This window comes from Ptychodera flava, chromosome 15 (genome assembly GCF_041260155.1).
Source record: "Ptychodera flava strain L36383 chromosome 15, AS_Pfla_20210202, whole genome shotgun sequence".
NCBI classification, from domain to species: domain Eukaryota; kingdom Metazoa; phylum Hemichordata; class Enteropneusta; family Ptychoderidae; genus Ptychodera; species Ptychodera flava.
Genome location: NC_091942.1, coordinates 18,878,585 through 18,892,635, shown reverse-complemented (window position 1 = coordinate 18,892,635; position 14,051 = coordinate 18,878,585). Strand labels below are relative to the sequence as shown.

At 35.5% G+C, this 14,051-nt stretch overlaps 1 protein-coding gene across 1 annotated transcript in view; it reads right to left on the bottom strand.

Annotated features, from left to right (window-relative positions):
• The window catches only part of LOC139152270 (uncharacterized), a 186,530-nt gene that overhangs the window by 128,812 nt on the left and 43,667 nt on the right, over positions 1–14,051 (bottom strand). The window contains exon 2 of the mRNA XM_070725413.1: positions 7,377–7,505. Within this exon, the coding sequence (XP_070581514.1) occupies positions 7,377–7,505 (129 nt within the window). The remainder of the gene's footprint in view (positions 1–7,376; positions 7,506–14,051) is intronic.

The following is a 14,051-nucleotide window of genomic DNA, read 5'->3' as shown; positions in this document are numbered from 1 at the left end:
TTTTTACAGCTTTTAACCTCCAACAGCCGACCAACCTATAAATATCAGCTTGTTGAACTTGATACTACTGCTTATAATAATATAAACAAGAATTAATTACATTCTAATTAAGTAAACATGCCTTGCTTATCAAGATTACGTCATAAAAAAGCAGCATATCTGTCAGGTTACAAAGAATCTTCAGATGGTTATCTTTATCAGTATTTTCATCCTATTAACCGCGCACATTTTAACTCTCAAATCACCATTGCTATTTTTTTCAAAAACTACTGAGTAAGTCCTGTTGAATAAGTTAAGACTGTAGGTACTCAGACAAAGCACAATGAAGAGACAAATGTTTGTAATTAAGAAGTACAAGGTCATCAAAACATTATAATGAAATGTGTAACACTTTCATTGTACTGTTTATACAGATTGCGTAATTACTATAAATAAAACATAAGGAATCCTATAGCCCAGCTTTACCATAAAAACCGTATCACTTTGACCACTCTTTTAATTTGACCACCCTGTTTTTTTCCTCAAAACATAATTTTATCTTATCCTTATCAAGTTAACCACAAATAGAAATTGGAACTTATCTATCTCTATTTATTTGACCAACCTATCATGACAAACTATTTTGAGCAATGTCTTTTTGATAACATACAGAGAACAATACATGACGGTACAGAATATATCAAAGTTGGGATTCAGGAAAGTTGCCTTTATATGTTTAAATCACCCAAGATGTTAAGCATTTCACTATGAACTGTCAAAAAGGTTGAACTTTCTAATAATTCTACACTAAAATTATTTTGGCTTTGTTGATTTCCTAATTTAATTCGATTATTTAAAACCATATCAATTATTTTTTTCTGGTCAAATTGATAGGGTTTTTACAGTACATGAGTTACATACAATGTAAGTCAAATTCAGTTAAAATTAAAACATCAATTACCATCTAAAATTGCATCATTCCTATCAGCCTAGAACAGCACAATCATAATCTGCTCATTCACACAGGCGGTACTTGACTTTGATGAATGACCGGCTATATTTAACCTGTGTACCAACTTTGAAAGCATGGCAAAAAGTACCAAAAAATTTGCAAATTTCACCTTAAGTCATCTTCAGGTCACTCCCAGAATCTGCACACCCAATGAGAAAGTAATGGCATACACAGTTGCAAAGACGATTTTTTAAACCAAAAATGGCAAAAATTGCCCAAAAATACAAATAAGCAATTTTGCCATAATTTCAAATTCTTTTTTGGGTTATCACAAGGCACCTGCACACCAAATTTTAAAACGATCGGACCATTGGTTTAAGCATAGACCCTCGAGGAACCGGGACAGGCAACTGCTGATGTTTCTTTATGCGATCTATCTTGGAATATATTAAAGTTTATTTGCCAAGTGGTCCCCGACAACAATACTTCGTACTTAACACTGAATCTCATTAACGATCAAACTGACGTTCTCAATATGTACACTTTGCTCTTGCATGGCATATTCTGAGTAATGACACAGAGAATTTGAGGGTTTTTTTTATACTAGTCATGGTGAATGTTCTGGTAACGATGAAGATCACATTTTGGATTCTAGCCGAAGCCAACGGAAAAAAACCTGACGATAAAAACAGTGTACATTTAGCCATAGACACTACAGAAAACTCTTGCTAGGTATCGACAATATAAGTTAATTTACATTCCCTACCATAAAATCTATACTATTGCCCCCAAAAATAAAAATTGCAGATTTCATCATAATTTCAAAATATCACATTTAGTTCATCTATAGAAACCTGTATACCAAATTTCAAAGCTGTTAGACCAGTAGTTTTTGAGAAACACATTTTTTGACCAAAAAAGGCCTAAAATTACCCCAAAAATTCAAAATTGCAGATTTCATCATTATTTCAATAAATATCATTTAGTTCATCTATGGAAACCTGTATACCAAATTTCAAAGCTATCAGATGAGTAGTTTTGGAAATACACATTTTTTGACCAAAAATGGCAAAAATTGCCCCTAAAATACAAATTACAGATTTCATCAAAAATTCAATATATACATTACTTAGCTCATCTGTAGAAACCTGTATGCCAATTTCAAAGCTATCAGACCAGTACTTTTTGAGAAACACATTTTTTGACCAAAAATGGCAAAATTGCCCCAAATTACAAAATTGCAGATTTCATCATAATTTCAGTAAATATCATTAACTTCATCTGTAGGAACCTGTATACCAAATTTCAAAGCTATCAGTCTGAGTACTTTTTGAAATACACATTTTTTGACCAAAATTGGCAAAAATTGCCCCGAAAATACAAAATTACAGATTTCATCAGAAATTCAATATATATATTACTTAGCTCATCTGTAGAAACCTGTATGCCAAATTTCAAAGCTATCAGACCAGTACTTTTTGAGAAACACATTTTTTGACCAAAAATGGCAAAAATTGCCCCAAAATTTCAAAATTGCAGATTTCATCATAATTTCAATAAATATCATTTAGTTTATCTGTATAGGAACCTGTATACCAATTTTCAAAGCTATCAGATGAGTAATTTGGAAATACACATTTTTGACCAAAAATGGCAAAAGTTGCCCCAAAAATACAAAATTACAGATTTCATCAGAAATTCAATATATTACTTAGTTCATCTATAGAAACCTGTATACCAAATTTCAAAACTATCAGACCAGTACTTTTTGAGAAATACATTTTTTGACCAAAAATGGCAAAAATTGCCTTAAAAATGCTAATTTGCATGTTTCTGCACAATTTGAACAATTCCCAAAATGCCCCAAAAATACAAATATGCAAATTTCACCACGATTTGAATAAACTGAAGTGAGGTCACCCCAAGTGAACTTTATATAAAATTTCAAAGCAATTGGACTTGTGGTTTCAGAGGAGAAGGCATTTGTTGACGGACGACGACGGAAAATCAACCTATTTGATAAGCTCCGCGTCGCTGACAGCGGAGCTAAAAAGAGAGGAAAAATTCATTAAATATAGAAAGCATCAAATATTGACATCAAATCTATATGTTTAAATGAGTGGGGCCTAAGGTACCTTAAAACCAAATATGACTACGATCAGACGAGTAGTTCCTGAGTTATTGATTTTTGACCATTTTCGCCTTTTTTTCTCTCTCATTTGCATATCCATGAGACCAAAAAGTTTATTTTAACAACGGCACATCTAGACCATATATGGCATCAATACACCAAAAATCAGCTTAATACGTGCAGTGGTTCGGGAGTTTTTGCGTTTGACGGACAGACATCCATACATTCAGACAGACATCTCACATACAGACTTTTTTCAACCATATAACCTCTCAATTACCATATATGTATGGCAAATGGGGGCTAAAAATTTGACCCAGCCATAGTGAAGTTAAATTTTCTGGAAATTTTGAAATTGGGAGGAAAAAGAAGCCAGGAAAATCAGGTAATTTGCATATATATCCTCCTGGACTTTTCTGTCTCATGCGACAAAACAGTGTCAGAGGTAACCATCTGCCATTTTTAATCCCCACGGACACCGTCCCGGGGGACTTATAGGTTTGATCCTGTCCTTGCGTCTGTGCGTCCGTCCGTCCTCCGTGCGTGCGTGCATCAGTCCGTTCACGCAGATATCTCAGACATGCCCAGGTCAATTTCTTTCAAACTTTGCACAAGGATAGTTCCCTACCCCATACAGATGCACGTCAATTTGTTTCACAATGCGATCAATTTTGGCCGTGTTAGAGGACTTTTTAGTTTTCACCTCCATAGACTCCCATGTATAAGGCAGTCTCCATAGACTCCCATGTATAAGGCAGTCCATAGACTCCCATGTATAAGGCAGTCCATAGACTCCCATGTATAAGGCCAAGAAAAAGAAAAATTTAGTTTCTCATCGTATTCATATTGCAAAAAGGATGCAGTGACACAGTTTTTAGTCCCCACGGATGAAGTCCAGGGGGCTTATAGATTGGGTCATGTCCGTCCGTGAGTCCATCCGTGAGTCCATCCGTTCACACAGATATCTCAGATATTTTGACAAAATGTCACGTGACCTTGGTGACCTTTGACCTCAAATATATATATTTGTCCATAACTCAGTAACCACAAGTGCTACTACACCCTTCATATATGGTATGATGGGACAGCTTATGACGCCACATATTGTACCTCATTAATTATGCACATATCTAATTTTGAGCGAGCCAATAGAGCTAGAGATCTGATTTTTGGTATATAGGGATAACTTAGCAATACAATTTTTTTGACATGCCACATGACCTCGATGACCTTTGACCTCAAATATACATATTTGTCCATAACTCAGTAACCACAAGTGGTACATCCTTCATATATGGTATGATGGGAGACCTTATGATGCTTCATACTGTACCTCATTAATTATGCATACATCTAATTCTGAGCAAGCCCATAGAGCTGGATGTCTGTTTTTTGGTATATAGGGATAACTATAGGATAGAAATTTTTTGACCAAATGTCATGTGACCTTGATGACCTTTGACCTGAAATATACGTTTATGTCGATAAATACATAACCACAAGAGCTATGTCCTTTAAATTTAGTAGGATGGGAGACCTCATGACAACACACGCTTTACCTCATTAATTATGCACATATCTAATTCTGGGCAAGCGAATAGAGCTAGAGGTCTGATTTTTGGCATATAGGGATTAATTAGCAATACAATTTTTTTCTCAAAATGTCACGTGACCTTATGACCTTTAACCTTGATTATACATATATATGCATAACTCAGTAACCACAAGTTCTATACCCTCCAATTCTGATAGGATATTAGACCTCAAGATGTCACATCTTGTACCTCATTATTATGCGCACATGTATTTCTTGGCTGGCCAATACAGCTAGAGGTCTGATCTTTTTTCCCGATTTAGAACCATAACTTAGACATGCCTCATGTGTTTCAAATTGGGAACAACGACATAGACCTATGTGCCCACATAGATCTGAACATATACACTCCAGTGATACTTCTTAATGACCACATTTCCCTGCGCCATCAAGACTAATACTCCCCTATTACAAGTGGGGACTATGTCATTGTCAATGACTTGTGAAGAACAATTAAGTCCCCTTTGTAATGGCAGTGCATGGGCATCTTGCTTACATTTTTGCATAAGTTTTAAAGTTGGCTTAGTGTAAGTTAAATTGCAAGCTCTGTTTAGCACAATTGTGTCCCCCAAGGTAAGTGCAGTGCTCAAAAAGCAAAGATCAATGCAAATTTTGAATAAATATCTGCTAATATTTCAGTAGGAAACCTGAATTCCTCCACAATATCCAGTCTCAAGTAGCAATTAGAAAGCATTTGCAACAAGAGAATGTGTGACAAAGATAGGTGCAGAATGAAAGAGTGCTTTGAATTTTAATATTCAAGCACGTATCTATAGTCAGGGCTGCTAGCAGTATAAACACCATAATACAGCTAAAAGCAAGGCAGTCCACAGATTACAAATGCCTACATGTACGGTAAAAACGCAACAGATACATACGAGGGGCGACAACGCACGGAAATGTATATCAGACGACATTCTCGCAGCTAGAGCAATAATTTTCGCTCCGCTAACCTACGCAAAAATCAATCGCTTGACGGGTAGCGCTGAGTTGTTGCCGTAAAGAGGCGCATGGTTTACGACGATGATCAGACGAGAGGAAACATCGGACCTAGGCCGTTGAAATTGAAAACGAGGCCACATGCATTGTCATTTGATTAAAAGCACAGACTAAAACAATTTTCATTGCAATGTCACTGTTTTCACAAGATACTGACGGTTTGATCTTGGATGGAAAGTTGAGCTGCTTTAACGTGCAGCCAACGCATGCCGTCGCGGTGACAGGGCTGTGTGTTACCGGCGTTAAATGGCCTTGCAGACTGATATAGGAAAAACCGCTGGTGGCTCCTCAGAAATACGGCAGGCAGTTTCTCCGCCAAAACAGCCGATTTTGAATCCAAATTTTGCATTGATCTTCGTTTTCGAGCACACCCATCTCGCCTAGGTACACGATGTGCCCAGCCACGCTTGTAAACTAACGGAAAGCCTACTTTTCTCTCTCTCTATGCGAGCGAAATCCGCCGCCATTGTTGTCTCATGAGCATTCGGGCGAAACAGTATAGCCACGTACAGCGAGTATTTAGAGAAAAATAAAATCAAAAAGCAACAAAAAACAAAGCGAAAGAAAGCTAGAATTATTAATAGCTCAATGCAATATGATAGTCGAGCAATAGAGAATAACAAATAAATAAATAAACACACAAGAAATGCCCGTAAAACCCGTCCGAGCTGAGCGATGATGTCATAAGCATGTCGCAATGCATTCTGGGTAATTAAGGTAAAATTTGTGTATAGCATGTTCTATGATAGTAATACCGGAAATAGAGAAGAAAGAAAGAAAGAAAGAAGAAAGAAAGAAAGAAAGAAACAAAGAAAGAAAGAAAGAAAGAAAGAGAAAGTGAGCAAAAACTAACAGTTCCAGAGCTGATCTCTGGAACTAATTAAGGGCTGCATGTGGACTGTTGTGGCCAGAGACCCGGGGACCAGACCTGCAGATGATAAAGAGTACCTGGAGTGCTTGCAAGATCAACTCAAGTTTTTAGATCAAATATTGGCTATTTTCAGTGGGAAACCTTCCTTCATAATACTAATGCAGAGTTTGCAGCAGCCAGGGCTAGGGCCAGGGTTGATGAAAGAACCATCAGCCATGTCAAGACCAAAGGCAGCATTTTTCTTGGCAATCTCATTCCAGGTGCTGGCTGGGTAAAGTTTCAAACTTTAAACTTTAGTATAATCAATTTTCCACACCTCATAAGTAATATTCCACTCTCACCAGCTTATGGGGTATACATTTCCAAGCTTATTCCATATGCTACAGCATGCAGTTCATATGGTGATTTGGTAGAGAGACATCTCTCTTACAAACTGTTAAATCAAGGTTACACCAGAGCAAGACTTGTCTCTACATTCAAACGCTTTTTTGGCAGGTATCGCAAGCTGGTAGATAAATACAATATCTCTCTTCGACAAATGATCACTGATAGTATCGGTGACATTTGGCCTTAGTTAGTGACCACTACCTATCTGACTGTAGATTGATGGCGGGTGCCACATGTGGAGCAGGATGCGCTTACTATTTTCGAAACACCTGATGTCACTTCTTGGTCTTCTGGCCGGGTCCATATATCTTTCTTTCTTGAATATGACTTTGTTTGTGTACTGTCTATTTACTGTCTGTTCTGTGCTGTTTTGTGTCAATGTTTACAACTATTGTCTTACGAATTCTGACCTACTGTCATTGGATTATGGATTGGTATGATTGCGATTATTTTTTATACATACCGTACTACCGTAAAACGTTGTACCAGGCGGTGGTGCTGTTAGGATTGGATTTCCTTGTCCCATTATTAGTTGTGGTTGTACTGGCACTGGCATGACCTGACTTAGATGTTGTGGTGGTACTTGTGGCACCTGGAGAAACTACAAATACAATTAAAATTTATTTCAATCTCTTTTCTCTTCAATTCAGAACAATATTACATGTAAGGTACTACGAAAGATATACTTTCAACATAAAAGTTCGGTCTAAGCTGGTACAGCATACTCTTCAAAATTTGTTGGCACAAGTAATTTTTAGCTACTATAGACTATAGTCTATAGAAGCTATTGGGATGGGTATCCGTCCGGCGTCCGTCGTCAGTCTGTATGTATGTATGTATGTATGTATGTATGTATGTATGTCCGTTTGTGAGGCGTCCGTCCACTCAAATATCTTGAGAACCGCAGTACTTACTGATTTGATATTTGTTGTGTAGAGAAAAATATGATTTTGAGAAACTGTTTTTTTTTTTTTTGTGATATTGTTGAAAATAGGCAAATTAATGCCAAAAAGGTGTTTTTGGTAAAAAATCTTCTTCTTCATAATCGCTGGTCAGACAGCTTTGTTATTTGGTATACAGGTCCCTAGGGATAACCCAACTTAGATTTGTTCAAATTGTGATGAAATATGCAAATGTGTATTTTTAAGGAATTTTTTTGTCATTTTTGGTCAAAGTTTGACTTACATTGTATGTAATTCTTGTACTGTAAAAACCCTATCAATTCACCCAGAAAAAAATAATTAATATGTTTTTAAATAATTGAATTAATTAGGAAATCATCAAAGCCAAAATAATTTTAGTGTGGAATTATCAGAAAGTTAAACTTTTTTGACAGTTCATAGTGAATTGAGGATTAAAACATGTAAAGGCAACTTTCCTGAATCCCAACTTTGATATTTTCTGAACCACCATTTATGTTATCTAAAAGAAATTGCTCATAATAGTTTGTCATGATAGGGTGGTTAAAACAAATAGAGATAGAGAAAGTTCTAATTTCCATTTATGGTTGACTTGGTAAGGATAAAATAAGATTACTTTTTGAGGAAAAAAATAGAGTGGTCAATTAAAAGAGTGGTCAAAGTGATAGGGTTTTTATGGTAAAGCTGGGCTGTAAGATTCCTTGTGCTATTTATAGCAATTATGCAATCTGTGTAAACAGTGCAATGAAAGTGTAACATGATTCCTTATAATGCTTTTGATGACCTTGAACTTCTCAAGTTACAAACATTGTCTCTTCAGTGTGCTTTCTCTGAGTATGTACAGTCTCAACTCATTCAACAGAACTTACTTACAATGTTAATTTGAAAGTTAAAATGTGCTTGGTTAATAGGATGAAAATAAAAGATAACCAGCTCAAGATTCTTTATAACCTGACAGATATGCTGTTTTATTATGACGTAAATCTTGATTTAAGCAAGTCTTGTTTACTTTAATTAGAATGTAATTAACTCTCGTTTATTTGCTATTGTAGACTAATATAGTCTGATGAAATATGCAAATCTGTATTTTTACGGAATTTTTTTCCATTTTTGGTCAGGCCATCCTGAAATGAGCTATCAAAGATATCCACCTTCATCAATACATGTGTCACAAAAGGTTATTCTCTACATAACACAGCAGAGCTCTGTCAACTGTTGAGTCGCTTGTTTTTTCAAAACCGCTGGTCAGACAGCTTTAATATTTGGTTTACATGTCCCTAGGATGACCTTTAATAGTGAGATGATTTCATACAGTCAGGAAATACTTAATTTTGTATCCATGTCTATAGTAGCTTCAGGGACTTTGGCCCTAGTAATTTTTGGAAATAAAGCAACTTGTGTAACTGCAGATGACAGCAACAATAAATAAATAAGCGCTAACATATTAAACAATGTGACCAAATTAACTTGTGTTAAGGTGGAGCTGCATGTTGCCAACAGTTTTTTACAAAGCAATATTTCTCATCAAAGATGACAAGGAAACCCCCTCATACTTATATTTTCAAAAACCAGACTCTAAGGTTTAGTATGGTAGCAGTAGTTTACTCGAAGGATAAATGGGTGTATATTTGGGGTAAAAAACCTCAATTTTGGTATTAATGATAAAAATTAATTTAAGTCAAAAATTGACGCTATTTTCTGAAATGTAAGATTTCACTTGAAAGATTAGTGTATGTAGAAACAAGCCACTGGTAGATCTAAAGATAGCAGCCGTCCCGTGATGATAAACATGCTGGGATGTTATTGTCCAATTCTTGTTTCAATTACAACAAATATTTCAGTGTTGTTTTGAATGATAGAATCAGAGACAAACTGTATCTTGGTACCTATGAATTGGGAATTCCATAACGTGAACTTCATGGTGTGAGCTTGTAGAGATGTTGATTCCCTATGCAGGGTAATAAGATTTAACAAATTGATAAAACCTGACCAACGCACATTTTGACGCCGAAAGATATTTAACACTGTAGCTATAGGTTTACTGATTTTGCTTCCTGAAAGTTGGGCGTGTTCATTGGCCGTTATCAAGTTGTTTGATTGGGTCCTTGCAGTTATATTTCCTGGAAATGCCGGAATCCTGGAATTCCACGTAATATTCCACCTAATTCTGTGAGATCTGAAACTCCATGATCAGCTAGCCCCAATGTTAAAAGATTGCTTGTAAATGCTTGTAATTGGTCAAACATCGATCAAAAACACCTATCATTTAGTATTAATTAAGCCAATCACATTTATGAACCGAACTTTAATTGACAGGTATCAATCATCATAGTAATGGCAAAAATTCAATGTTGCGAAATTAAAGGGTTCATTTCACGTGCAATTTCATGACATATGAAACCACCTATCTTGAGATCTACTGCGAAAGTTCATCGTGAAGTCCACAAGTTTCAACTCATGAGTGACAGTATGCGAGATAAGAATTACTTAGTTGTAATAGCATCATTGAGTTTGTTTTATCTTGTTAGCATTTTCAATGAATCTGTGAAATTTTACAAATGGGAATTTTCTATGCGTCGCAGCAAACAACAACAACAAAAACAATAATACAAATAATCATCCTTGATGACACAATCCCCACTTGTTTAAATGGGTACTTTGATTACAGGTCCTTGGAGAGGATAGAGTCCTGATCATTAATTGGGTCTGTGATTAAAGATGAGTTCCATGGTGGTGAAAACGTTAAAACAATGTGGGCTACCACACTTTAAAGCTCATTAAATAAGTCAACCAGTAATAAATCGACTGGATGTGCCAAACACTTAATACCTTCTACAGTATTATGACACTGACAGATATTCTATCCCTGTATACTCTTCACAATTTGTTCGCACAAGTAATTTTTGGAAATGAAGCAACTTGTGTAACTGCAGATGACACCAACAATAAATAAATAGGCCCTAACATATAAAATAATGACACCTTGAATTTGAAATTAACTTGTGTTAAGGTGGAGCTGCATGTTGCCAACAGTTTTTTACAAAGCAATTTTTCACATCAAAGATAACAAGGAAACCCCCTCATACTATATATTCTCAAAAAGCAGAGACTCTAACGTTTAGTATGGTAGCAGTATAGTTTACTGGGAGGATGAAGGGGTGTATATTTGGGGTAAAAAACCTCAATTTTGGTATTAATGATAAAAATAAAGTTAAGTCAAAAACTTGACACTATTTTCTGAAATGTAATATTTCACTTGAAAGAAGATTATATGTAGAAACAAGTCATCGTTGATGACACAGTCCCCACTTATTAATGGGTATTTTGATTACAGGTCCTTGGAGAGGATAGAGTCCTGATCATTAATTGGGTCTGTGATTAAAGATGAGTTCCATGGTGGTGAAAACGTTAAAACAATGTGGGCTGCCAGCCTAATTACAAAAGCTCATTAAATAAGTCAACTAGAAATAAATCGACAGGATGTTGCCAAACACTTAATATATTCTACGGTATAATGACACTGACAGTACCACATTTCACACACAATAACGCTAAGTGTCATTGAATTGTATTACAGCACTGTGAGATCAATATCTGTACAAAGTTCCATCAAATTTGATGAGGTGTTTCTGGACATATCACTCTAATTAGGAAAGTTTATTAAATATGTTAATTTACAATTAATTAACATGACACTGCAAAGAGTCTTTGATCAATGTTAACGCAATGTGAGCTCAACATTTGTACCAAGTTTCATGAAATCTAACCATTCCTTGACATATCAGCCTGATTACAAAAATTCATCAAATATGCAAATCAGCGTTATTTGACATGATACTGCTACGTATCAATGCACACTATTACATCACCAAAAGATCAACATCTGTGTCACATTTCATCAAATTTGATAGAGTATTTCTAGACATATCATACAAATTATGAAAGTTCATCAAATGTGCAAATTGGCAATCAATTGACATGATACTGCTTAATATTGTCTTCACATGGTATTACGGTATTACAGTACTGAGAAATCAACATCTGTACCATTTCATCAAATTTGATGCAGTGGTTCTAGAGATAGCTGACTAATTAGGAAAGTTCATTAAATATGCAAATGAGCAATTCTTTCCAATGACAATGCTGAGTATCTTTGTATTCTATTATGTACCAAGTTTCATCATATTTGCTGCAGTATTTCTGGACATATGACCCTAATTACAAAAATTCATCAAATATTCAAATTGGCAATTAACTGATGCAATACTGACATATCTCATTGTGTGCTATCACAGAGCTGTGTAACAAACATCTTTACAAAGTTTAATAAATTTATCGCAGTTGCTCCACAAATAGAGCTCTTTTTCAAAAAGTCATTGTCAATGACATAGTCCCAACTTTTTTAATAAAATGGTTGGCACGGTTATTTTTGATTGGATCCACAAAACAAATCGATATGCATATGTGTGACACAGGGAGTAATCCTTTATCACGTTTGAATGAAATCGCTCCAGGCATCTCTTAGATATCTGCGTGAACGGACGGATGGACGCACACACAGACATGACCAAACCTATAAATCCCCCCTGGTGTCCATAGGGACTAATAAGCTGATTCTTCAACACACACGCCATCGAACAGCTTTCTTTTCAATATTGCCCTATTGTTATGCGCATGCATTTAAACTGTTGGTAATGCATTTAGCTTGGTATAGTACTGGAATGTCAACTGACTGTAGCCAGGAGTCCTCTTTTCCCCGTAGTTCTGAGGACACCTGGATGTCAGTGCATGTAACATACATTTTTATTTTTGAAACATTTATTTGGGAGATAATTTTGCAAAACACTCTCATGTTTCGAAAATCTGTGTTAGCTTGGCCTGACATTAGTCCGCTTTAAAGTCCCGCTTTCGTAGTATGCCTGCATGCAGCATGTGTGTTGTTTTGGGACTGTGGTTTACTTGCACGCACGCGAAATACAGCGTTTTGGTAATTTTTTGCCAACAAAATGAAACTTTTTTCCTACATTCTTTTTGATACCTGTCAATAGTAAAGTTCAGTTCTTGAAGTTGATTGGCTAACACTGAAAGAATAGGCATTTTCAATTCCTATTTGACCAATTATAAAACATCAACTGATCTTTAACCCCAGGTTAAGGGGTTGATTCCAGAGTTTCAAGATCTCCTGAAATTAAGTGGAATTACGGGGATTCCAGCATTTCCAGGAGACCTAGGTGGGCTGCATTGCAGTCCACATGACTTGATCACTGTCCAAACTGCTAATGGTAATTGGTCAGCAACTTGGTAAAACAGGTGTAACAAACTTCTACTGTACAGCATAACTAACCAGATATGAACTGAAAATGCTCTCGTGTTTCATTATATATTGCAGTTATGAGTAAATTTGAACCTTATTGCCACATGTTTGCAACTTCACTGAAAGTGTTATGATCAACATAATGAACAATATTCACCACAGATTAGTTCCAAAGGTCATGATTAAGTATATACAAATATGTAATTAGCTGAAATAAAAATACTACATTTCTTTGACTGCTGTCATTGTATCACCACTTTATTTAGCAAGCATAATTGCCTTTGGTCAAGTCCTTCAAGCTATAGTCAAACTGTGAAAGCTCATTAGATATGCAAATTATACATTAGCTGACATGAAAATGCGAAATGACTTTCAATATTGTTTTACCTGGTATAATCATGAATGTACCAGTACATAGCATATTTTGCCAACTTTGATAAAGTAAATTCCAGTATACGGTATATCCCTAATTAGGAAAGTTCATTAAATATGCAAATAAGGAATTGACAGAAATGATCTCATTAAATATGCAAAATTAGGAATTGGGTGAGGTAAATAATGTTTAATGACCTTCTGATAATGTTGTATCATAGTATCTTTAATGTACATAGCAAGTTTTGTCAACTTTGGTCTAGTCAGTTCAGATATATATCCCTAATTAGGAAAGTTCATTAAATATGCAAATAAGGAATGGGCTCAAGTTAAAATCCTTAATGACTTTCAATAATGTTGTATTATGGTATCTTCAATGTACATAGCAAATCTCATCAACCTAGATAAATAAATATTCCTAATAAGGAAAGTTCATTAAATATGCAAATAAGGAATTGACTCGGTTAAAATGCTTCATTAGTTTCGAGAACATTGTATCATAGTATCTTCAATATACATAGCAAGTTTCATC